This window comes from Crinia signifera, chromosome 8 (genome assembly GCF_055691185.1).
Source record: "Crinia signifera chromosome 8, ASM5569118v1, whole genome shotgun sequence".
NCBI lineage: Eukaryota > Metazoa > Chordata > Amphibia > Anura > Myobatrachidae > Crinia > Crinia signifera.
In genome coordinates, this window is record NC_139224.1 from 19085391 (window position 1) to 19110998 (window position 25608).

Here is a 25608-nt window from a genome sequence, read left to right on the forward strand (position 1 = left end):
TGGGGGGCCTGGTGCCGGGCAAAGATTAAGCGGCCATGCTGTAGTACCTGGATATGGGGGGCCTGGTGCCGGGCAAAGATTAAGCGGCCATGCTGTAGTACCCGGATATGGGGGGCCTGGTGCCGGGCACAGAGTAAGTGGCCATGCTCTAGTACCCAAATATGGGGCCTGGTGCCCGGCACAGAATAAGCGGCCACGCTGTAGTACCCAAATATGGGGCCTGGTGCCCGGCACAGAATAAGCGGCCATGCTGTAGTACCCAAATATGGGGCCTGGTGCCAGGCACAGAATAAGCGGCCATGCTGTAGTACCTGGATATGGGGGGCCTGGTGCCGGGCACAGAATAAGTGGCCATGCTGTAGTACCTGGATATGGGAAGCATGGTGCCGGGCACTGATTAAGCAGCCATGCTGTAGCACCTGGATATGGGGGGCCTGGTGCCGGGCAAAGATTAAGCGGCCATGCTGTAGTACCTGGATATGGGGGGGGGGGGGTTGCCATATTAATTATCTATAGAGAGCACCCGGAGGTTTTTGTTTTTAATAAAGTTTCTTTAGAATGTGGTGAATCATTCTTTGGGCTGCTAAACCTTTGCGCCACTATTTAAAGGCCCATAAATTCCCTTTTGTTCTCCGGGCACACAAGTAAAGGACACTGAATGTGGGGTCATCACTGGATAATACCCAAGCTCAATGATCCCGCTGAGAGGACATTACCCAGATACCAGATACAAAGGAATGTGACCAATAGAGATGCTGAGAAGGGAGAAGTGGGTTATTAGTACTATTAATACAAGGCTCCGCTCACTGCCCCTGGCGACTTGGAAACACGGCCACCTCCTTTCTAATTGTGTATACAGGGAACCCCGGGGAATCCAAATATAGGACACTAATTAGAATCATTACTTCAATGCCTTTATTTCCTTCAGGGTTTCCCGTGCTAATCCAGGTGACACCGAGAGGAAATGCTTACGCCAAAGCAGCAGTATATAGAGGCATAGGAGAGTATATAGGGGGATAGGGTACAAGGAGGCATAGGATAGTACACAGCATGGCAGAGGAGAATAAGGAGGGATAGGGCAGTACACAGCAGGACAGGGGAGTATAAGGAGGCACAGGATAGTAAACAGCAGGGCAGAGGAGTACAAGGAGGGATAGGGCAGTATACAGCATGACAGAGGAGTATAAGGAGCCACAGGATACTACACAGCAGGACAGGGGAGTATAAGGAGCCACAGGATAGTACACAGCATGGCAGAGGAGAATAAGGAGGGACAGGGCAGTACACAGCAGGACAGGGGAGTATAAGGAGCCACAGGATAGTACACAGCATGGCAGAGGAGAATAAGGAGGGACAGGGCAGTACACAGCAGCACAGGGGAGTATAAGGAGCCACAGGATAGTACACAGCATGGCAGAGGAGAATAAGGAGGGACAGGGCAGTACACAGCAAGACTGGGGAGTATAAGGAGCCACAGGATACTACACAGCAGGACAGAGGAGTATAAGGAGGCATAGGATAGTACACAGCAGTACAGGGGAGTATAAGGAGGCACAGGATAGTACACAGCAGTACAGGGGAGTATAAGGAGGCACAGGATAGTAAACAGCAGGGCAGAGGAGTACAAGGAGACATAGGATAGTACAGAGCAGGACAGAGGAGTACAAGGAGGCACAGGATAGTAAACAGCAGGGCAGAGGAGTACAAGGAGGCATAGGATAGTAGAGTGATCGTCCTGCTGGACATGCTGCAACCGGCCCCAAAAATCCTCCGATTTTCCCCAATTAATCACCGCCAACATAGTCTCTTCATCCAATCGCCACCTGAGACCTACGTCCCTCCTAGGGATGACATCGACTATCGATATTCCCAAAATGGTCAGGACCTAGTGCCCCTCTGTCCATCACTGATCGACTTCCTGTCTCATCAGCTCGCTGCCCCTCCCACTCGCGCTACACGGCCAGCTGTGCGTGTGCGACAAAGCGATTGCAGGAACATTCCATGGCCGGTGAGGGGGCTGCCAGGTGTAGTACAGTATACAGAGGTATGGTGGGGTATACCGGTGCAGTGGGCAGCATATTACAGGAACAGAAGGGGACGAAGAGGCACAGGGTAATATATAGTGGAATAGAAGGGTACTAAGGGGCACAGGGTAATATATAGTGAAACAGAAGGGTACTAAGGGGCACAGGGTAATATATAGTGGAATAGAAGGGTACTAAGGGGCACAGAGTAATATATAGTGGAACAGAAGGGTACAAAGGGGCACAGGGTAATATATAGTGGAACAGAAGGGTACTAAGGGGCACAGGGTAATATATATTGGAACAGAAAGGTACAAAGGGGCACAGGGTAATATATAGTGGAACAGAAGGGTACTAAGGGGCACAGGGTAATATATATTGGAACAGAGCAGTGACATCAGGCAGTATACGGAGTAACAGGACCATATACACACTCGCCGGACGCCAGCTCCTGCTGCTCTGACACATGAGAGATATACACCCACTGATTGTTACACATATAGCCGGGCGCCTTACCAATAACACTGACTGTTGTTCTGCAGCAGCTTCTCCACCATGTGCTCAACTCGCACAAACCAGCTGGGAACAGCTTTGTAAATAAGCGGCGTGTCCGATCTAAGGAGAGAACAATGCAGTTACCGGGGGGCAGAGAACAATGCAGTTACCGGGGGGCAGAGAACAATGCAGTTACCAGGGGGCAGAGAACAATGCAGTTACCGGGGGCAGTCCCCGGGGAGGACAGACACTGCGGGATAACAGCGCAGTCCCCGGGGAGGACAGACACTGCGGGATAACAGCGCAGTCCCCGGGGAGGACAGACACTGCGGGATAACAGCGCAGTCCCCGGGGAGGACAGACACTGCGGGATAACAGCGCAGTCCCCGGGGAGGACAGACACTGCGGGATAACAGCGCAGTCCCCGGGGAGGACAGACACTGCGGGATAACAGCGCAGTCCCCGGGGAGGACAGACACTGCGGGATAACAGCGCAGTAGTGTGTACTCACCTCCAGCAGAACGGGTAGTTATGTTTGTATGTGCTGCTATGTAACAGGCGACCTCTCTCCTTTAGTAGCTTTATAATGTTTTTATCTGCGTCCTGCGGGTACAGACATTATGGTCACACACATTGCCCTATCCTATGTAAGATATACAGATCTGACAAAGCTACCATTCTGGCAATTATAGATTTGGTCGCATATCCCTATAGATAATCAATATATCTTATATTCTGTAACTAGTTCTCACCAGCTGAACCATATTTACGTACCCTGCCTTCAGGAAGCAGATCTGAACTAAGCACAGATATTCTGACATCTCAACAACAAGTCTACTGATTGGTCTTTGTCTGGTTTTGTGGCCAAGATACTCCTAGAACAGATGTCGGGCTTTCCAATATGGTTTGCATCCTCGGACATGGGCTGGTAAAGCCCATATTATTCCTCGCCTGGAGAGCATCCTTTTTGCTCTCCAAACTGTAGGCTGGGTGTTAAGGAAAGTGAATTTATTGAATAAATACTTATTTGGAGAATTGGACTCCGGCTATTTCTTGTATCCTGACTGCTGCAAACAGATCTCAACCACATCTAACCTCCGTGTGCCACCAGGTCCCCTGCCACTCTGCTAGCGCCAGGTGTCTCTCGCCTTGTATTCTAACCATGCAGGTGGTTTCCTGATGTAACACTGCCACCCTGCTGTCTGCCACCTACTGGTGAAACTCTCTGCCCAATACACGATATGCTTGTTCTTTCTCATGGCCACTGGATCAAATTCAGGCAGGCCTGACCTTCAGGATAGGCCGAGTTTGGGTCAGGGCATATAGATAACCCAAGGCATGAGGAGCTTCTCCGGTTCCATGGCAATTTTTATGTATGGACCCTATTACCACACATGTATGTCAATAGGACCCCTCTAGTCATGTTACAGACATACAAATAATTCCTGCACATCTTTCCCCAGTACAACCTTGACATATTGTCCTGCAAAGTCCGTCACTTCCGCAGTGAAGCAGCCGGACGCGTTAACAGGACACACGGGCACTGAGTCCTTCTGGATGAGGTTGAAGTCCATGCAGACCCTGTAGTCATCCTGTAACAGAAGATAATAGTATAATCGGCAGCCAGAGACATTACGAGTAACGGCAGCTGGATTTAGTCTGGCCGATGTCATGGCGTCGGAGCTCACTAATGCACCACGTTACACGTACAACTCGGCCGATGTAATGGGAGCAGATACAGAACAGTTGTATAAAATCGAATATAGAGATATATAGCTATAGAGAGCTGGTGGGTTCTGGGAAGTTGGAGTCAACAATGACGACACAATCACACATACACAATTGCTGCAAGTTAACATTTTAAAATGTATTTGTAACCTTCATGATCCCAACTGTCACTTGGTCAAAATAGCTCCTGTGCTGTACATGTCATTTGTGCACTTTCCCCATAAAATGCATTATTTGCGGAACCACACAAGCAGCTTCTGCTGATTAGAATGATATACAGCATGCTTATATTCTGTGTGGAATTGTGACTGTACCTGAAATTCAATGTTATGCTACAGTGTTTTCCAGCCAAACACTACTATTATTTGGTATGTACACAGAACACAGGCATTACATAATCTGCTAATACCAGCTGCCATCACATCGCAGGTAAGAACAGGTTTCCCATTAAGACAAAAGGCGGTTATTCTGGTTGACTCGCAAGGCTGCGAATTTCACAGCCACGCACTCCACGATCCCCCACACAGCTCTTCAGCATAAACATCCATTCGCAGCCTTGGGTGCCGGGGAGAAATCATTCGATGGTCAGCGATTATCAAATGGATTTCTCCAGCATTAGCAGATCTGATACACCTCTGTGGTGGCTCAGATATGCGGGCGCCCTGTGCGGGAAAGAGAACAGAGCACTACTCGTATAACGTATAAGATATGTTGCAATACCAAAATAAAAATAAAAGACGTAATGTTTTAGCTCTTTTAAAAGATAAAGGTGCAGAGTCCAGGTAAACGGATTTATTTTCCATACTGCAGTGGGGAGTTAGTGCGATGCCATCTACCCCTTACTAGTCCGTTGATCGTAGCAGCTCTTGGCTTCCTCCTCTTGGCTGGAATTAGCTCCGAGTCATGCTGCTTTCCCACTGCCTACCCGGGTAAAGACCCGTTTTTTTTAAACGTGTCTTTACCCGGGTAATAGCCACAAAGACCCTTTCCCACTGCAGCTTTTAAACGTTAAAATAACGTTTAAACGCAGTTTTTGTCCCATTCACACTTACCCGTGTAAACCACAAAGCAACACGTTTAAACTCTCTAGTAAACCTTGCCTGTCATTAAAAACATCACATGCACCAATCATGTTCTTAACCTTTATTATTATTTCTAAATACCGTTTAAAACCCTTTCCCATTGCCAAAAAAAACGGCTCTTACACGGTAAAAACACTGCTTTTTACCCGGGTAACAAATACCGGTATTTGTTACCCGTGTAAAGCAACCAACCTGGAGCTTTCCCACTGCAGCTCTAGCCGTTTAAAAAGGCTAAAAAAACGGCATTTTACCGTGTAAAGCCTGCAGTGGGAAAGGGGCATTAGTCTAGTGGCACTTCCAGTACCGCAGTCCGTGCTTCCGGTCTCTGACGTTGCTTCTCCAACACGTTTTGTGCTTGCAGCACTTAGTTATGGATGAATGCTTGTGTTCTGTTCTCTCATTTATATAAAAACAGGTCTGAATAGGTTTATTTAGTTCTTGAAAAAAAAATGGACCTTGGGCACAGGAAGTGGTCATCTTTTGGCGGCAACCATGTGCCCAAGTATGTTTGGTATTGCAACTAGTGTAAAGTATGACATTTCATATACTGTAGGTGTTTATGTTTAAGATATATTCATAAAAATTATTAATTAGAAGAATGAAATACTTTTAAAATGGGGAGGTATAATTTTTTTTTATAAAAAACGTTTTAGAAGAAACTTTTTAAAATGAATTTCTATATTGAGGCCCAATACGTTTTCATATGATAAATCAATCTCGTTTCATTTTGTGGCAATGATTTTACATACGTGCCTCCTCTCCAATGTGGTTTTATTTTTTGAATTACCATACATTATAGACAGGTAGGGTCTTTCTGCAAAGTGGTTGGACACACTATGGGTAGCTAAGCCATTTTTAATAGACATGCTCCCTTATTCTACTTTTTGAACTTTGTTTTGGTTTGCCCTACATATTGTAGCCCACAGGGACACTCAAGGAGATAGATCACTCCTTCTGTAGCGCAGGATAGTTGTTCGTATTGGGTACGCTCTTTCAGTGCAGTTTGATTTGAATTTTTTTTTCAGTTTGATAATTTTTTTGTTGTTTTGCAGGTCATACAATCATGGCAATTAAAGAACCCTTTATTGTCATTTTTTTTTTAAGCGAGACAAAGCTTTTTGTTAACTCTTGTTTTAAATTCTTTGCCCTTTTGTAAATCACCTTTGGACGGGCTGGTAGGATGTCTTTCAGGCTGTCATCCAATCCCAGGATGTGCCAGTGTCGTTGCAGTATTTTTGCAATTTCTTGGTGGTTGTTGCTATATTGGGTTATAAAGATATAATTGATGGTTGTTTACTTCAGTTTGTATTTGATTAGCTCTGATCTCTGCAGTTATTCTGTTGGTTTGATTGGATCCCGTAGTTCTTCCTTTTGATAACCCTTTTCATTTAATTTTTCTTGCGTGGTATTGCAAGGATTCTATTTTTTAGCAATTTCGTCTCACTCTTCTGAATTGGCCCATCGGAATACTCTTCAGCCAATTTTTGTGGCGATTGCTCTTTCTTGATTTGTTATAGGTGCATCCAGGAGGACCGTGGCACTAATCAGCGAAGCTTTGAGACATCCCAGGATGCACGGCTCCTCTCCTCTGTAGCCCCGCCTCCATGCGCAGCTCCTCAGTTTTTGTTGGTGCCAGCAGGAAACTGGTGCACCATATTTGTCAGCAGGGATTGCCTGGAGCAATCCTACAAGCTTTTTCTTTTTTCTTTTGATTGAAATTATTTTTCACTAGTGATTACCGCTAGAAGGGCCAGAGGCGCTGTCAGTCAGAGACTACAGCGCGGCAGGCCCATCACCCCTGCTGGGGCCAAAACTCCCCCATGACCTGGGTCAGGCAGGGTACTTGTGGCAGATGGAGCGCCTATCTTCTTGCTGTCGAATAGAATCGCCAACTGCGCCACCGCCAGAAGGGTACGCACACGCGACACCCGCACCCCCCTGCACTACGGAAAAGAAATCCATTTACCCGGACTCTGCACAGTGTATTACGTATTTTATTTTGTTTTTATTTTGGTATTGCTACATATTTTATACATTAAAGAACTCTGTTCTCTTAATCTCAATTGCTTTTAACCCCTTACAGAGATGCTACACATCAGAGCAGGAGGACATTATCTTTCTGTACAGCCCTGTGCGGGAAGCTGACATCAGCTGCCCCCCCCAATCAGGGAATTGCCGTGAGAACACCCAGCCTTTTCGTGGGAAAGCCGCTGAAACTCTGGCCATTCACATGGGTGAATCCCCCGGCCCACCGCACTCTATGAATGTCCCTGCAGAGGACTACCGCCATTATTCCGGGAACACATCAGCAGTGCGTACGATACAATCACATTGCGTTCAGCAGCAGGACTCCTACTCACCGCCCCAAAGTACGGTGCCTGATGCACAACCCCGGTACCTTCTTCCGACTTCACATACTTATCAAACAGGACGGTGAAGGTTCCGCTCTCTGCAGCCTGGAAATAAGACACATCCAATCACTGTCGTACGGTCACAGTCCGGCCGGACTACATGACACATCGCTCCGCACACGCCACCGTGATCATGTTACACAACACGGAAACGCTGTTCTATGGGGCACACTAGACACGTTACTGAGAGATCGGGAGATGGTGATATACAGAGGGCGGTATATGTACTGTACCCAGGTATAGTGGGTGACACTGTACTACAATCACACAGTAATAGCGGTGTTATACAGAGGGCGGTATATGTACTGTACGCAGGTATAGTGGGTGACACTGTACTACAATATACAGTAATAGCGGTGTTATACAGAGGGCGGTATATGTACTGTACCCTGGTATAGGTGGCGACACTGTACTACAATATACAGTAATAGCGGTGTTATACAGAGGGTGGTATATGTACTGTACCCAGGTATAGTGGGTGACACTGTACTACAATACACAGTAATAGCGGTGTTATACAGAGGGTGGTATATGTACTGTACCCAGGTATAGTGGGTGACACTGTACTACAATACACAGTAATAGCGGTGTTATACAGAGGGCGGTATATGTACTGTACCCAGGTATAGTGGATGACAGTACTACAATATACAGTAATAGCGGTGTTATACAGAGGGCGGTATATGTACTGTACCCAGGTATAGTAGGTGACAGTACTACAATATACAGTAATAGCGGTGTAATACAGATGGCGGTATATGTACTGTACCCAGGTATAGGGGCTGACATTGTACTACAATACACAGTAATAGCGGTGTTCTACAGAGGGCGGTATATGTACTGTACCCAGGTATAGGGGCTGACATTGTACTACAATACACAGTAATAGCAGTGTTATACAGAGGGCGGTATATGTACTGTACCCTGGTATAGTGGGTGACACTGTACTACAATATACAGTAATAGCGGTGTAATACAGAGGGCGGTATATGTACCATACCCAGGTATAGGAGGCTACATTGCACTACAATACACACAGTAATAGCGGTGTTATACAGAGGGCGGTATATGTCAGGGTTGCCGACCCTCCCGGAATTTCCGGGAGTCTCCCGAAAATCGGGGACCCCCTCCCGGCCCCCGGAAGGGTGGGCAACCCTCCCGGATTCAGGGGGGACCCCCGCCGACCCCCGGATCGCGGCATTAAAATGCCGCAATCCTCGGGTCTCAGAGGAGGGGGCGGAGCTAAAACGGCACAATCGCGTCATTTTAGCCCCGCCCCCTCCACGGAGATATGTGAATTTGATGCTTTAACAGCATGGGGGCGGGGCTTAGTGATGTCACACGTAAGCCCCGCCCCCTGAGCGGCTTCTGAAACTCTCCTCTCCGGGCTTCTCCCGGAGAGGAGAATCTTAAAGTCGGCAACCCTGGTATATGTACTGTACCCAGGTATAGTGGGTGACACTGTACTACAATATAGAGTAATAGCGGTGTTATACAGAGGGCGGTATATGTACTGTACCCTGGTATAGTGGGTGACACTGTACTACAATACACACAGTAATAGTGGTGTTATACAGAGGGCGGTATATAGACTGTACTCAGGTATAGGAGGCTACATTGCACTACAATACACACAGTAATAGTGGTGTTATACAGAGAGCGGTATATGTACTGTACCCAGGTTTAGGGGCTGACATTGTACTACAATACACACAGTAATAGCGGTGTTATACAGAGGGCGATATATAGATATAGACCGTACCCAGGTATAGGAGGCTACATTGTACTACAATACACAGTAATAGCGGTGTTATACAGAGGGAGGTAAGTGTACCGTACCCAGGTATAGGGGTGACATTGTACTACAATACACAGTAATAGCAGTGTTATACAGAGGGCGGTATATGTACCATACCCAGGTATAGGGGCTGACATTGTACTACAATACACACAGTAATAGCAGTGTTATACAGAGGGAGGTATATGTACTGTACCCAGGTATAGGGGCTGACATTGTACTACAATACACAGTAATAGCGGTGTTATACAGAGGGTGGTATATGTACTGTACCCAGGTATAGGGGCTGACATTGTACTACAATACACACAGTAATAGCGGTGTTAATACAGAGGGCGGTATATGTACTGTACCCAGGTACAGGGGCTGACATTGTAGTACAATACACAGTAATAGCAGTGTTATACAGAGGGTGTGAGATATGGGGGATAAGGATCAGATAAAACGTGCACTTTTTACCTTAGCAAAATACTCAAACAATGGCTGATACTTCTTCCCCTTCAGTGTAATGCCAGGAAACCTGCAGGAAGAACGGACATCAAAATGACTATAGTCGTGTACTATCCAATAACGGGGACAGGGGAGGGACCCCCCGGGGGCAAGACAGGGGAGGGACCCCACTACCTTTCAAGTACGTCATATTCATCTTCACTTTTGTACAGAGCAGACAGTCTGGCTTCCATCAATATGTAGAGATGCCCATTGGATTTATCTAGGAAAGACAGTGGTTAGCACTGAAAAGGCCCTGCAGCCCCCCAGCCACATGGTCCTTCACACCCACAGCATCATTCCCAGCCACACTGCCCTCCTGACCAGAAGGGCCTCCCCGCCCACAGCGCTCCCCTCTACATTGCCCTCCCGACCACATGGTCCTCCCTGCCCGCAGCGCTCCACTCCACACACATGGTCCTCCCTGTCACAACATTGTCCTCTGCCCTCCATGCATATCCGCCCTGCCACACGGTCCACCATGCCCAAACCCCCCCCCCCCCCGTATCATTCCCTGCCACATGGTCCTCCGTCACACTGCCCTCCATGCATCATTCCTGGCAACACTGCCCTCCCTGACCACTACCCTCTCCACCACATGGTCCTTCCCTCCACACTGCCCTCCCCACCAGACGCACTACCAGTCACACCACCCACAGCCCTCTCCACCACACTGTGCTCCTGCCCACAGCACTCCACATACCCCCCCCCCCAGTGCTGCCCACCACACGGCCCTCTCCGTCCACACCACCAATGGCCCTCACTCCTAATAAGATTACGCCACACACACACACACACACACACACTAACCCCACCACACAATCTCCAGAAGGACGAGTTTAGGGATTATCACCTCTCAGCTTGATGTAAATTAATTCTGGATTCACACAAAGTGCCAAATTACTGGGAAGGGTCCATGGTGTGGTTGTCCAGGCTACAAGTGATACGGACGGGTCTTCTAGTAACGGGAAGGTGACTATGACAGAGGGATCCTGGACATCCTGAGAAAGACAGAGGTGTTCTCAGAAAGGGAAGAGAGTCTCAGATTTTACCACAATAGTTATGTTACTAATTATCACAAAAAAAACAGTAATAATTATTTCTCATGATGCAACCAAAAACAAGATTTAGGTCTTACATGTTAAATTTTTTCTTTGAGGAAGTCAGGGGCCACAGGGCTTAACAGTGGGTAGAGAGCAGATGAGCAACCATTCCAGCACAAGAAAGGTTAAACTTCTTGGCTGTTCCCAGGCAGTCAGGCTCCTGCCCTCCTCTATTCCGCCTCCAGGCCAAGCTACTTACAGTTTTTACCAAGCCAGGCAGGAGACAAGAGAAGGAAAAGAAACACAATACAGGAACATATGTGAGGTTCCTCAGAGGAAACCATAACTAACATGTGTGGGCTCACTCAATGGAGGAACTATTACCAGAGTTCACTTAACATCAACTTCAATATAACTGAAGCAGGCGTGGCAGGGGGGGCTCCCTGTGGCCCCTGACATGCACGAAGAGAGAGATTTAACAGGTAAGACCAATCTCGTTTTATTCTTCGGGAGATATAAGGGGCCACAGGGATTAACAGTGGGACGTCCTAAAGCAGCCACCTAAGGGTGGGGACACGCCTGTGCCGCGGCCAGTACACTCTGGCCAAATGCAGAGTCCCGGGAGGCAAACATGTCGAGTGCATAGAAGTGTAAGAAAGTATTAGCGGATGACCAAGTCGCCGCCTTGCAAAGTTCATCTGCTGTTGCACCACCCCTAACAGCCCGAGATCTCGTGGAATGAGCCCAGACCCCGACAGGAACCGGGTGGGAGGCACCCAAGCAAGCCTGCTTGATAACAGACCTCAGCCATCGGGCAATAGTCTCCTTGGTAGCAGGCCAACCCCTCTTCTGAAATCCATAAAGGACAAAGAGAGAGTCTGATTTCCAAAGTGTTCTATTGCAGCGCACATAGATGCACAAAGCACGGACCACATCAGGGAATGCTGCTCCTGGTTGACATGAAACTTGGATACCACCTTGGGGAGGTGTGAAGGAACGGTTCAAAGAACCGCCCTATCAGGATGAAAGACGAGGAAAGGAGACTGACAGGACAGAGCAGACAGGTCAAACACCCTCATGGCCAAAGCAATCGCCAACAGGAAGACAGTTTCCAGGTAAGCCAACAAAGGTCCACGAACCGCAAAGGTTCAAAAGAGGCACCCTGAAGGGCCTTTAGAACCAGAGAAAGATCCCACGGAGAAACCAGGGGAACAAACGGAGGTTGAAGTGCGGACATCCTGCAACAAAGCCAACCATCTGAGGAACAGAATGGAGAGAGCAGAGACCTGCACCTTCAAAGAAGAGAGGCGGAGGCCAGCCTCCAAACCCTTTTGCAGACAGGACAGAATACTAGACAAACAGTCAATTCTGGGATTAAAACGACGAGTGCGACACCAGGAAAAATAAGCCCGCCAGATGAGATAAGCACTAGTCAAAGGTTTACGGGCCCTGAGCATAGTTGATATGACCCTTAAAGTAAAGCCTTTGGCTCTCAACAAGGAGGTCTCAACAGCCACCCTGTCAAAGACAGCCACTGCAGGTCGGATGAAGACGTGTGAGAGCAGGTTCGGATGTGTGAGCAGGTCTGGCCATAGAGGTAGACGGATCAGAGGGGCCACTGACGGGGCTAGCAAATCCAAGAACCAGATCCTCCGGGACCAATGCGTGGCCACCAGGATCAAAGTGTCCCCTTCCGCCTTCAACTTACGAAGAACTCTGAGGAGCGAGATGGGTGGAAAGGCATACATCAGAGCGAATGGCCCCGGGGCTGACAGGGCGTCTACCATGCAGGCCCCTGGGTCTTGAGACCTGGACCCATATAGGCTGACCTGTTGATTGTGGCGTGAGGCCATAAAGTCCACCTCAATGGTCTACCAACATCTGGAACACCACCGGATGGAGGGCCCATTCGCCGGCATCCAGAGTCTGACGGCTGAGAAAGTCCACCGATAAGGCCAGTATCTTGCCCTCCGCCCATTGGAAGATGCGGGAGGCCTCCGCCATGGCGGCCCGACTCCAAATGCCCCCCCCTGGTGGTTGATATAAGCCACCGTTGTTGTGTTGTCTGACTTGACTTGCACAGGGTGACCCTGCAGGACTGCCCTCAGTTCGAGGACATTGATTACAAGAAGGGATTCCTGTGAATTCCACAGCCCCTGAAAAGATTTGACGTGTGACCGCTCCCCAACAATGGAGACTAGCGTCTGTGGTGAGGAGAGTCCACTGGTGGATCCAAAAGGGTCTCCCCTCCATGAGGTTCTGATCCAGAAGCCACCAGGACAGGGAGATCCGTACTGCCAGTGACAAGACAACCCGGTGTGTTCGTAGACCATTTGCTGAGAATCTCTCGTTGGAGAGGGCGAGAGTGGAATTGTGCATAATTCGCCATGTCGAAGGCCGACACCATGGAGCCCAAGACCCTCATGTAGTCATGGATTGACACACACCTGAGGGAGAGGAGACGCCAAACATGGGACTGCAGAGCACTGTGGCGTACCTCTGGCAAGCATATACGCTGATGTACTGTGTCCAACAGGGCGCCCAGATGAACCATGGAAGACATGGGCCAATTGATGATCCAGTCGTGATGTTCCAGCACCTCAGCCACCTTGGTAAAGTGTGCCTGGAGAACCTCCAGGATACCCCGATAGCAAAGTCTGCTGCCCATTACCGCCATGACCTTCGTAAACATCCTGGGTGCTGTGGATAGGCCAAAAGGCAGTGCTTGAAACTGGAAATGACAGTCCTGCAGTGCAAACCACAGAAACTGTCGATGTTCCCATTTTATGGGGATATGCATCCTGTATGTACAAGGTTGCCATGTAGTCCCCCGGGTTGTAAGGCCAGAACAATGGACCTTAAAGGTTTCCATCCTGAACTTTGGGAGCCTGTCAAATTTGTTGAGCCGCTTGAGATTTAGGAAGGGACAAAAAGACTTGTTGGGCTTCCGAACCAAGAAGAGGCTGGCGTAAAAACCTGTGCCTCGCTGATACACAGGAATGGGACCCCGTACTACAGTAGCTTCTGGATGGCCTGCTCCAGATCTCTGCGCTTTTCCAAGTTTTTGGAGAACTTGTGGAAAAGAACGAGCTTGGTGGACGACGGCGAAAGGTTATGGAATACCCATGCATCTGTTGTGGATTCCAGCCAGATGCCTGAAAACCGTAGCAGGCGACATCCCTCCCTGAGATCCCCCAGGAGGAGCGCCACCTCGTCACGTGGAAGGATTGTCCTCAGGCTTAGATTCAGGATGCCTGGTGGCCCAGAAACATTTGCCCTTAGCCTTAGAGGACTTTGGGGGCTGGGGCTGTGTTCTTGTGAAAGACTGTCCCCTCCACCATGGCTTTAGCCACCCAAGGAAGACACCAGGGTAGGCCGAGCCACCACCCCGGAAGTTGTATAGAGGAGCTTAAGAAAGTTCTCCAACTTCCGGTCAGTGGAGTACCTAAGGGATGCGGCTGGAATGGGTAGAGTACAGGAGTGATCAATCTTAGTGACATCCGCATCATACTTGGAGGCTGTCTCCCAGGGGGACCCTGTCCACCTGAGGGAGTAGATAAAGGGTGGCAAACCACTTGGGGAGCGCAAACTTCCTATTAGATATCTCCCAGGCCTCTGAGAGAGTCACCTCTAATTCCCTAGATTTAGGGAAAACAGCTAGAGTCCGTTTGGGACGCTTAAAAGACAGTCCCGAAGACAGAGGGGGGGGGGGGGGGTCAGCAGTGTCTTGTAAATTTAAGACCTCTTTGACTGCAGTAGCCAGGGCCCCTACATTGATGCGTGATGAGGTGTCGCCCTTTGGGGAGCCATCATCGTCATCATCCTTGTCATCAACAAGTTGTCCCTCCCCATCCTCACTATCTGTATCAGTGTCCTGATGGAGGAGGGGTTTAAGGAAAGGGGACTCCCTGACAGGAACCTTAAGGCTTCCAGGTTTACTTTGTAAGGATTTCTGGATGCCCTGGGCCGAGGCTGCCACAGCACGCGCCTATTCAGGCTACTCCGCAAGGGGGGCAAACGCTGGAGACGTGGATGGCCTTGGTTGCAGGGACGGTGCAGATGAGAGCTTATCTACTAACTGCGACATCACCTGAGTAAGGGACTGAGCCCAGGCAGGCTCCAGAGGAAAAGCCACCACAGTGGGCTGTGCACGCGCTTTGATACACTGTTGGCAAAAACCCTCCACAAGCTGGAGTACGCCAGCCTTGCAACGCATGCAGGACACCAATATGGGAACCCCTGTGTCACGACTGCTGTCCTCTGAAATTGTACAAGAGGAAGCTAAACTGCAACAGTGAACACAAAATACATCTGACCGGCAGTGATAGTGTTAAAACAGTATGAGAGACACAGCACACATACAATACAAATACAAAACTGGCACTGAGCTCCGCAAAGCAGATATGGCTGGCAGAAGCATAAATTACTGTAACCTGTGATCCTTGTAGGAGAGGTACAGGGGAGACTTGCCCAAATGGCCCAACAGAGAAGAGGTGGAACCCCGGAAGGGTTGAGAGCTCTCAGTGTCCCTCTATCATTATGCAGCAGGTCAGACAGGAAGAGATCAGGGGAGGAAACCCATGTGGGTATAGCCTTCCTCCTGTCACCGGGGGAGGGACTGTGTGAGGAGAGCCCACTCCCCCTACTAGCAAATGCTCGCCAGGGATTTAACGACTCACGTGGCACCAGTAAAAAGGCAGGGATCCAGCATGCGCCCCCACACATACACACAGTCTCCCTGGTGGTCCAGCGGGACAGAAGGCAGACCTGTCCGGCCGCTAGTGCAGTGCAGGTGTCTGAAAGACCCCCAGCGCTGCTGCCCTGTCACCGACACCAGTCAGTGTAAAAATAATAATAATAATAAAAAAAAAAGTAAAAAAATCTGAAATAAAGTGAGTGTTGGCTCCTGCCAGCACAACTAAAACTGTTAAGCCTGGCCTGGAGGCAGGGTAGAGGAGGGGAGGAGCCTGGCTGACCTGGGAGCAGCCAAAAAGTTTAACCTTTCTGGTGCTGGAATGGTCACTCATCAGCACTCTACCCACTGTTAAGCCCTGTGGCCCATGACGTCTCCGGAAGAATAAATGACCACCATACCTATTTATCAAGTCTGAGATGGCAAGAGCAGGGCAAAAGTGATGTATGGGCTTACTGGCCAGCCACATTAGGGCCCCACGATTCTAGAGAGTTTCCAGCTGGGCGGGCTGATGCCGACAGAATGCTGCGCCACGCTCTGACTAATTCCGCCCACACGCGGTGCGACAGACAGGTGCGATATAGTTCAAAACGGTCCGTGTATGGGCGGCATAACCTCCACCCAATCAGAGCAGCCAGACCGCATTTTCTACCTGTCCCCCAGCATGCTGATTAGTGGATGGATGAAGCTATCCACCAATCACAGCGCAGCATTCTCTGTCCCCCAGCCATAGCTGTCAGCATGCTGATTGGTGGATGGATGTGTGGAGAGATGGCGTGGGACCACAGGAGCACCATTGTGCAGAATAAGCATACATGGAACATTACTGGAAGAAATTGTGACAGTGGGACGGCAGAAGGCGCAGTGAATGGGGCCTAATAAGTGTTTGTACGCAATTGCGATTTTATACGTTACTGTGTAGAGCGACACCCAGAGCGATTGTGTACCATTCACCGTCTACACCAGGGATTGAGAACCTTTGGCTCTCCAGCTATTGTTGAACTACACATCCCAGCATGCCCTGCTAAAGTTTTGCTATTTGGCCATTGTAAAACTGCTGCAGAGCAAGCTGGGATGTGTAGTTCAAAAACAGCTGGAGGGCCAAAGGTCCCCCCATCTCTGGTCTATACGCAGAATATCGAGGCTAAGGGGTTGGCCGACTAGGAAACTGGACAAAGCAAAAGCGACCCAAGTGCCCTGAATTTCACCAACGAGCTGCGGCACCTTCATGCATGTGCACAACGCAGTTTGCTGATCACCAACTGCATACAAACACGAACTACACCCATAGGTAATAACAAAATAAAACCTCAACATTCTATTACGGCAATAAAGACATTTATAATTGGCATTGCCCTTTCTGTGCTGCAGGGGAGATCTGCCATCTAACTGCCCCACTACTTCATGCACCGGGGACATTTGCCCTCCACAGGAGGTTTCTGTCCTTCCTGAGCTCTGCTCCAGGGACAGAGGCCCGGCGGTGTGCTGCTGGGGAGGTGAGAATCACTGCCAGCTAACTGCCCCCAGACACACGGCTCCCCCGCTACTACACACCCCGGGACAGAGGCACGGTGGTGTGCTGCTGGGGAGGTGAGCATCACTGCCAGCTAACTGCCCCCAGACACACGGCTCCCCCGCTACTACACACCCCGGGACAGAGGCACGGTGGTGTGCTGCTGGGGAGGTGAGCATCACTGCCAGCTAACTGCCCCCAGACACACGGCTCCCCCGCTGCTACACAACCCGGGGACAGAGGCCTGGCGGTGTGCTGCTGGGAAGGTGAGCATCACTGCCAGCTAACTGCCCCCAGACACACGGCTCCCCCGCTACTACACCCCCCCCAGGGACAGAGGCCCGGCGGTGTGCTGCATTGGAGGCGAGCGTCACTGCCAGCTAACTGCCCCCAGACACACGGCTCCCCCGCTACTACACAACCCGGGGACAGAGGCCCGGCGGTGTGCTGCTTGGGAGGTGAGCGTCACTGCCAGCTAACTGCCCCCAGACACACGGCACCCCCGCTACTACACAACCCGGGGACAGAGGCCTGGCGGTGTGCTGCTGGGGAGGTGAGCATCACTGCCAGCTAACTGCCCCCAGACACACGGCTCCCCCGCTACTACACACCCCGGGGACAGAGGCCTGGCGGTGTGCTGCTGGGGAGGTGAGCATCACTGCCAGCTAACTGCCCCCCCGCTACTACACACCCCGGGGACAGAGGCCTGGCAGTGTGCTGCTGGGGAGGTGAGCATCCCTGCCAGCTAACTGCCCCCAGACACATGGCTCCCCCGCTACTACACACCACGGGACAGAGGCCCGGCGGTGTGCTGCTGGGGAGGTGAGCATCACTGCCAGCAAACTGTTCCCAGACACACGGCTCCACCCGCTAATACAAACCCCGGGGACCGAGGCCTGGCGGTGTGCTGCTGGGGAGGTCTCCTGAGGAAACACTTTAGTAACCAGAGAATGGGGGTGGTATTGCGCTCTACTCAAATTAATGTGGGGTGGTACAGCAAATTCTGGGTTCCATCTACTATCCCGGTGATTGATTGGCGAAAGATGGGGTGAACTGCGCACTCACTGACGTCTGGAGTAACAGATGGGTGTGTTGCAAACCCACTATAAATATAGGCCATGCGCACACAGTGTGCGATAAAAGAAGTGCTGGGGAAATGGGGCGGAGGATTCCCACATGGCTCGGATGGGTGTCACAGGGGAACCAGTTTTTTCATGCAGATCCCACTCGAGGGGAAGTCCTGTGTGGAGGCTCACCCACCCATCTGTTACTCCAGACATCAGTGAGTGCGCAGTTCACCCCATCTTTCACTTTAGTAACCAGGATGCACAATGTCACATGCTCCTGTATCTCACACCTAGCATGGTCACGCTGCAGGCCAGGTCATAGTAGCTACCTTGTAGTTCTGGTGGGATTCGAAGTTGGATAAGGGAGTATTGCACGCAGTGGAGAACGGCATGACCTTCACCCCGCGATACACCAGTCCTTTGTCATACAGCTGTTTGAACACCCACCTGAGACACACAAAGAAACAGAAATGAAACATTGACAATGCGTGATAATATGAATGGGACAAATCCCGGCATTCACTAGAGCAGCCCTCAAGGACCCCAACAGGACAGGTTTAGTGGATGTCTTGATTGATGCACAGGTCAGGTAATCCATGTTGCTGGGCCAGCGATTTATCCCACCTGCTCCAGGTGCCTGGCAGACAACATCTATACAGTATGTCACAGCAGCTGACCAGAAAGCAGCGCAACTAAGGGGGTTATTCAAACCTTATCGAAGCATTCGTTAGATTATCGAATTACTGCGCATGCGTATAGATCGGTGCACGTATGCACAAGCCAAAACAATATCCAATCGCAATCCCTATGAAATTTGACGGACAGGCAGCCGGGGTTTAAGGGTGGTATCCAGCCGTTTTCTGAGCGTGTCATGGTGGGTGTGTGACATCAGCACCGGCCTTGATCTGCCTGATTCCGTTGCAGAGTTACGCACACTTACACAAACTGGGACATCCTTGCGTAGGGTTGTGCGACAGGATGGCGCAGATTGCAATTTTCGACACATCTGCAAGTTCACAGGCACTCAGTGGCGAAGGAATGGAAATGGCAGTTTAAGTGCCAAGGCTAAAAGGGGCGTCAACAACACAGTACAGACACTGTGACTAAAGTAATAGATCAAGGTGGGGCTGTAGATGTAGCTTATCTAGACATTAGTAAAGCTTTTGACACTGTCCCACATCGCAGACTTTTAAATAAACTTGAAAGCTTGGGATTGGATTCTAAGATAGTTGAATGGATAAGAGCGTGGTTGCAGGACAGAAAACAGAGAGTTGTAGTAAACGGAGTACAGTCAAAGGAGGGAAAGGTTACAAGTGGAGTACCCCAGGGATCTGTACTTGGACCGGTGCTTTTTAATATCTTTATTGGTGATATTGCAAATGGAATTGAGGGTAAAATGTGCCTTTTTGCAGATGACACAAAGGTATGCAACAGGGTAGACACACCAGGAGGGGTAAAACAAATGATTGAGGATCTAGGCAGATTAGAGAAATGGTCAAGAGAATGGCAACTACAGTTTAATGCCAAAAAATGCAAAATCATGCACTTGGGTCTCAGAAATCCAAAGACTCAATATAGTATAAATGGCACTATAATGGAAACTACTGAGGAAGAGAGGGATCTAGGTGTCACTATTTCAGGGGACTTAAAAGCAGATAGGCAATGTAACAAAGCAATGAAGAAGGCAAGTCAGATGCTTGGTTGCATAGGGAGAGGTATCAGCAGTAGAAAGAAAGAAGTAATAATGCCACTGTATAGGTCATTGGTACGACCTCACCTAGAGTATTGTGTTCAGTTCTGGAGGCCATATCTCCAGAAGGATATAAATACATTAGAGACTGTACAAAAAAGAGCAACTAAAATGGTGCATGGCCTACATCACAAAACGTACCAGGAAAGACTAAAAGATCTTAATATGTATACTTTAGAGCAGAGAAGGGAAAGGGGGGACATGATAGAAACTTTCAAATATATCAAGGGCTTTAACAAGGTACAGGTGGGAGACATTCTTCACAGGAAGAGGAGCAACAGAACACGAGGACATGCACTGAAACTAGAGGGAGGAAGATTCAGAAGAAATGTGAGGAAGAATTTTTTCACAGAAAGAGTAGTAGATAAGTGGAATAGCCTCCCAACAGAGGTGGTAGACGCAAATACAGTAGTACAATTTAAACATGCTTGGGATAAGCATATTGATATCCTTACAAAAAAATAAGGATCAAATATGGTTTGAGGTAACATGTTTAAAAAAAGGGGCAGACTAGATGGGCCAAGTGGTTCTTATCTGCCGTCAAATTCTATGTTTCTATGTTTCTGCAGGGGCGGGACAAGGTGTTTTCTGGGAGCTGCCCTGAATCGCAGGCGTGTCTGGGGGCGCGGTGGCTGTGTGACATCACCCTCAGCTACACAACCAGGAAGCAGCTGGTCACGTGCTGTGGAGTGAAGCGGCCTTGTGATGTACTAGGCAGCCCCTCTATAGACTGCCACCGGTACAACTGGGTCTGGACTCTGGCCCAATGTATGCGCCTGCAATTTAAGAAGCATTACTAATATCGACCAGTAGGTGGCAGCCTCCACCATGCAGAATGTTCTTTAATATACAGCATTTGGCAGGGAACCCTGGGGGAAATGTCGACCACTATTACGGATTTATAGTCCAACCCTTGAAACCTACCACACAGTCTCCATGAACCAGGGATACAGAGTCTTGTAGTCATTCTTAAAGTCAATCCAGCGGCCCAATCTTGTGACACTGACCTGGATACGGGAAGAGAAGATGAAAGTTAGCATTTTCTGTGTATTGTGTGGGGCATGAGGCACAGTGTGGCTCCATCTGCTGTACCTCCCAGTCCTGAGAATATCTCATCACAATCCCCCGGCACTGCTTGTTGTATTCCGCTATCCCCATCGCAGCAACGTCCTCAGGCCCTCGTATTCCCAGAGTCTTGTCTATCTCGTATTCCTGTGGAAGCAGACATGACAGACGTACTATCAGGTTCTTATATAGCGCAGCATATTCTGTTTGATGATACAAAACGGGATAGTTACAAGGAGGGCCCTGCTCTCAGGCTTACACTCTATAGGCAGTGATACACAAGGGCACGTGTTCACTCTTAGTGGGCTGTATGATCCACTCACCCAGCAATGTCTGCCTGGCTGGAGTCAGGAGGACGGGAAGGGAGGACTGCACAGTGGGGATGTGATTGGACAGGAGAGGTTTATGGATATGTGGATGGTTCTGGGATGTGGTATCTGCCTGAAGAGAGGAGTATTCAGGGAATGCTTGAAGGTTTGGAGACTAGGAGAGCCTTATTGTGCGTGGGATAGGATTCCACAGAGTGGGTGCAGCCAGAAATGGAGATTTGGGTCTTTTTTTTTTTTTTTTATTCAGTCTTTATTAAAGTACATATATAAAACACATACAAATACAAAAAACACAGAAAGTACATTTCACACATATAAAACTCTACAACTACTACTACGCCGCATCCAAATAACTTTCTGTCCCACTTCAATACTGTTTTAGTCAGTGGGTTTAGCAATTAGCACTGATAACTAGGAATATTTATCTTCAAGAGTGACTTGATAATCTATTGGTGACGCATTAATAATCAATATGAAAAACACATAAATTATTCTATATGAGAAATAAAAAGAAAAAAAAAAAAAAAAGAATATAATATTACAGTGTTACAAAATTAAATTCATCAATTCAAACTATCCCAACTGTCTTAAGTAAGTGAAATATAACTTCTTAAAATACAAAATCAATTAGTGCTTATATCCCAAAGTGTCAGTGTCTTATTCAATCTAACACAACCCAACCTTAATACTAAATACTCACTAATATATTAAATTCATCAATTCAAATTGCTAACCACTCGTATGTAGCAATCATTTACACGTTTGATAAGTGATCATTTTAAAAAACCGTTAATCAATGTGATCCAGTGTCTATGTGTTCAACATAACATTATTCCTAGTAGCCAATCAATTTTTTAATTGCTAAAACCCTGTCAGTGTCTATCTGACCTATCTAACTATACTCAGAACTCTATGAGGTAGACCTTATACTTAACTATGTATAGTAGCAAGACGACATCCACTTTGCCCAAATTTTTCGATGCTTTCCAACCACCCCTCTTGAGGCATAAACCATTTTATCCAGCTTACATGTTTTATTAACTAACCCAACCCAGTCTCCAAAAGAGGGGGCCTTAGCGACCATCCATGACCTGGCAACGATCACTTTTGCAATGGCACTTAAATTTCGCCCAAGTCCTCTAATTTCGGATGGGCAAGACCCCACTTCCCAACTACCCATAATCATGGAAACAGGAGTAAGCTCGTCCAACTTAAACCCCAGATTGACCATCGCCTTCTTCACGCCACTCCAGAACTGCCGAAGAACGTCACAGTCCCACAGCAGATGCCAAAAAGACCCCGGTAGTGTTTTACATTTAGGACACCCATCCGAGTGTGTACCAGATATCCTCCCCCGCATCTCTGGAGTAACATAAATCCTATGGAAAATATTAAATTGCACCTGTTGGATACGAGCTATAGTAGTGGCTCTACTGGGTGCCGCCAGTATATCAGTCCAGGGAGCCTGCGCTAGTTCGGGAATATCTTTCTCCCACTTATTTTTCAGGCTTGGGAGATCTTCCTGCTGCCAGTTATCTAATAAGAATCTATATAATTTGGACAAACTTCTTAAAGGGCCTAACTTTATAAGCATAAGTTTGCAGGGGGAGTCCACAATCTGGAACTGGCTATCCCTTTTGCCACTTAACAATGCACTCCTTATCTGATAATATCTAATTAGCATACTATTTGGGAGCAAAAACTCCTCCTGGAGCTCCTCAAATAGTTTAAATTGATCCCCATTAAATATCTGGCCCATCGTCTGAATCCCAAATTTCCCCCATACCTCCCATCCTTGCTGGACCTTTATTGTTGTGGTGGATTTAAAGGAAAATATAGGGGTATCTGGGTCTGTCTCGTGATATTGCAAAATTTTACTCACTGCCCCCCACACCAATATAGATTGTCTAATAATAGAGGGCATTCCCTGTCGCAGATCTCCCGAAAGAATGATCTGCCGCATGGAATATTGCCTGTTAAATTGAGCAGCCAATTCCCTATCCTCAACAGTAAAACCACTGTCCTGAATCCAGGGACTAATGTGCGTCAATTGCGAAGCCAGGTAATACAATTTCATGTTAGGCAGGGCCAGACCCCCTTTAATTTTGTCTCTACACAGGGTAGCCACCTTTACCCTGGCACGTTTATTTTGCCAAATAAAAGAGGACAAAATACCGTCGATCTCCTTAAAAATGTTATTACTAATATATACTGGTGAATGATGAAAAAACATACAATATCCTTGGAAGGATGGCCATCTTAATCAGGTTGACCCTGCCAATCTGGTTAATAGGTAGCTTCATCCATCTTTTAAATTTATTTCGAATATCTAGTACTAAAGGAATCAAATTATCCTGAATATATTCCTTGGAGTTCGCAGATACGTAAACTCCCAGGTATTTAAATCTTGTGACTCTTTTTATTGGAAAATTTGTTTGTATATTAACTATGCCCCTTCCTACTGACAAAAAATTAGATTTGTCCCAATTCATGGAGATCCCTGAGTACCGACCGAATTCCTCCAGGCACATAAAGACTGTTGACAAATCTCTAACCAGGTTCGAAATACCCACCAGTGGGTCGTCGGCGTATAAAGAAACCATGTTATTTTTACCCTCCTGGCATCCGATGTTAACGCCCAGTTTTGCTCTTAACGCACAAGCCAGGGGTTCCACCGCCACCGCAAACAGTAGTGGGGATAGGGGACACCCCTGACGAGTACCCCTCGCAAGATCGAAGGGAGATGTTACATACCCGTTAATAGAGACTCTCGCCAACGGTTTTTGATACATCAACTTAATACAGTTGATGAAGCCGTCTCCAAAACCGAAGGCTCTCAGAGTCGCCCACAAATACTCCCATTCTATAACATCGAATGCTTTTTGCGCGTCAAAAGAGGCAACCGCGGCCCACGTACTTCCTGCATCAAAGCTCTGAATGTAGGAATATACTCGTCTTAAATTGACCGCGGTAGATTTTCCCGCCCTAAAACCGGTTTGGTCCGGATGCACAATATGGTCCAACATCCTTCCCAACCGTATAGCCAGAATTTTTGCAAATATTTTTGCATCCGTATTCATAATGGAAATTTATGTTGATCCTTCCCAGCCTTCGGGATCATTGAAATTACGGCAGCAGACATGGTGGGTGGGAAAGACCCCTCTTTTAGGATGGTGCTGAATAGCGTCAACAATTCGGGTGCCAGAGTCTCCATGTGCCTCTGGTAGAACTCGGCCGGCAATCCGTCTAAACCTGGCGCTTTATTTCTAGGAAGATTTTTAATCACTGTTTTAATTTCTTCTATACTAATGGGAGAATCTAAATAATCTCTAGCCTCATCAGATAATTTAGGTAGATTTAAGGAAGATAAGAATTTTATAATGGAGTCAGCGTTGATATGCAACTGCGAGCGGTAAGTATCAGCATAAAAAGAACGAAAGGCAGCTGCAATGGCGGGGGTATCAGTCAAGTTCTCTCCTGATGGTAGATTAATACTAGCAATGGTTCTAACGGGAGCTTCCTGTTTAACTAGGAGTGCTAACCATTTGCCAGCTCGATCCAAATTAGCTGACCTACATTGGTCACCCACCGTGACCCTACGAGATTCAACATCGAATTGGTAATCAACCATTTCTTGCTGAGCCACCTGCCATGTTCGCCTATCTACTTCCGAGCCCGATGTTATATAGGTAGCCTCCCTTTCCGTAACGGCCCTTTCTAGGCCTTGAGATATCAACCGATGAGTTTTCTTAGCATGGGCAATTTTGCTAATCAGTACGCCCCTAGCGAAAGCCTTAAAGGCTTCCCAGACGAATATCGGGTTGGCTGTGCTATTATTAATTGCAAAGAATTCATTAAACTTATCATTTAGTACCTCCTGATTGCCTAGCTGTGTTAGCCAGAACGGCCGTAGCTTCCAATAACTGAAACCCTTATCTATGTCCAAATCCAGTTCCACCACTATAGGGGAGTGGTCGGATACTCCCCGGGGTTTGTATTCAATATGCTGCACCCTACTTAACAACCCTTGGGACACCAACACCAAATCGATTCTTGACCAGACGTTATGCGTACTGGAATAACAGGAGTATTGTCTACTGGCTGGGTATTTCATACGCCAA

At 48.1% G+C, this 25608-nt stretch overlaps 1 protein-coding gene across 1 annotated transcript in view; it reads right to left on the reverse strand.

The window, feature by feature from the left end:
• IARS1 (isoleucyl-tRNA synthetase 1) overlaps nucleotides 1-25608 on the reverse strand; it is an 84743-nt gene that overhangs the window by 42979 nt on the left and 16156 nt on the right. The window contains exons 4-13 of the mRNA XM_083155904.1: nucleotides 21186-21305; nucleotides 21018-21100; nucleotides 18673-18790; nucleotides 10881-11028; nucleotides 10163-10250; nucleotides 9998-10058; nucleotides 7690-7785; nucleotides 3989-4111; nucleotides 3031-3122; nucleotides 2541-2639 (exon numbers count right to left, since the gene is read on the reverse strand). Coding sequence (XP_083012030.1) covers nucleotides 2541-2639; nucleotides 3031-3122; nucleotides 3989-4111; nucleotides 7690-7785; nucleotides 9998-10058; nucleotides 10163-10250; nucleotides 10881-11028; nucleotides 18673-18790; nucleotides 21018-21100; nucleotides 21186-21305 — 1028 coding nt within the window. The remainder of the gene's footprint in view (nucleotides 1-2540; nucleotides 2640-3030; nucleotides 3123-3988; nucleotides 4112-7689; nucleotides 7786-9997; nucleotides 10059-10162; nucleotides 10251-10880; nucleotides 11029-18672; nucleotides 18791-21017; nucleotides 21101-21185; nucleotides 21306-25608) is intronic.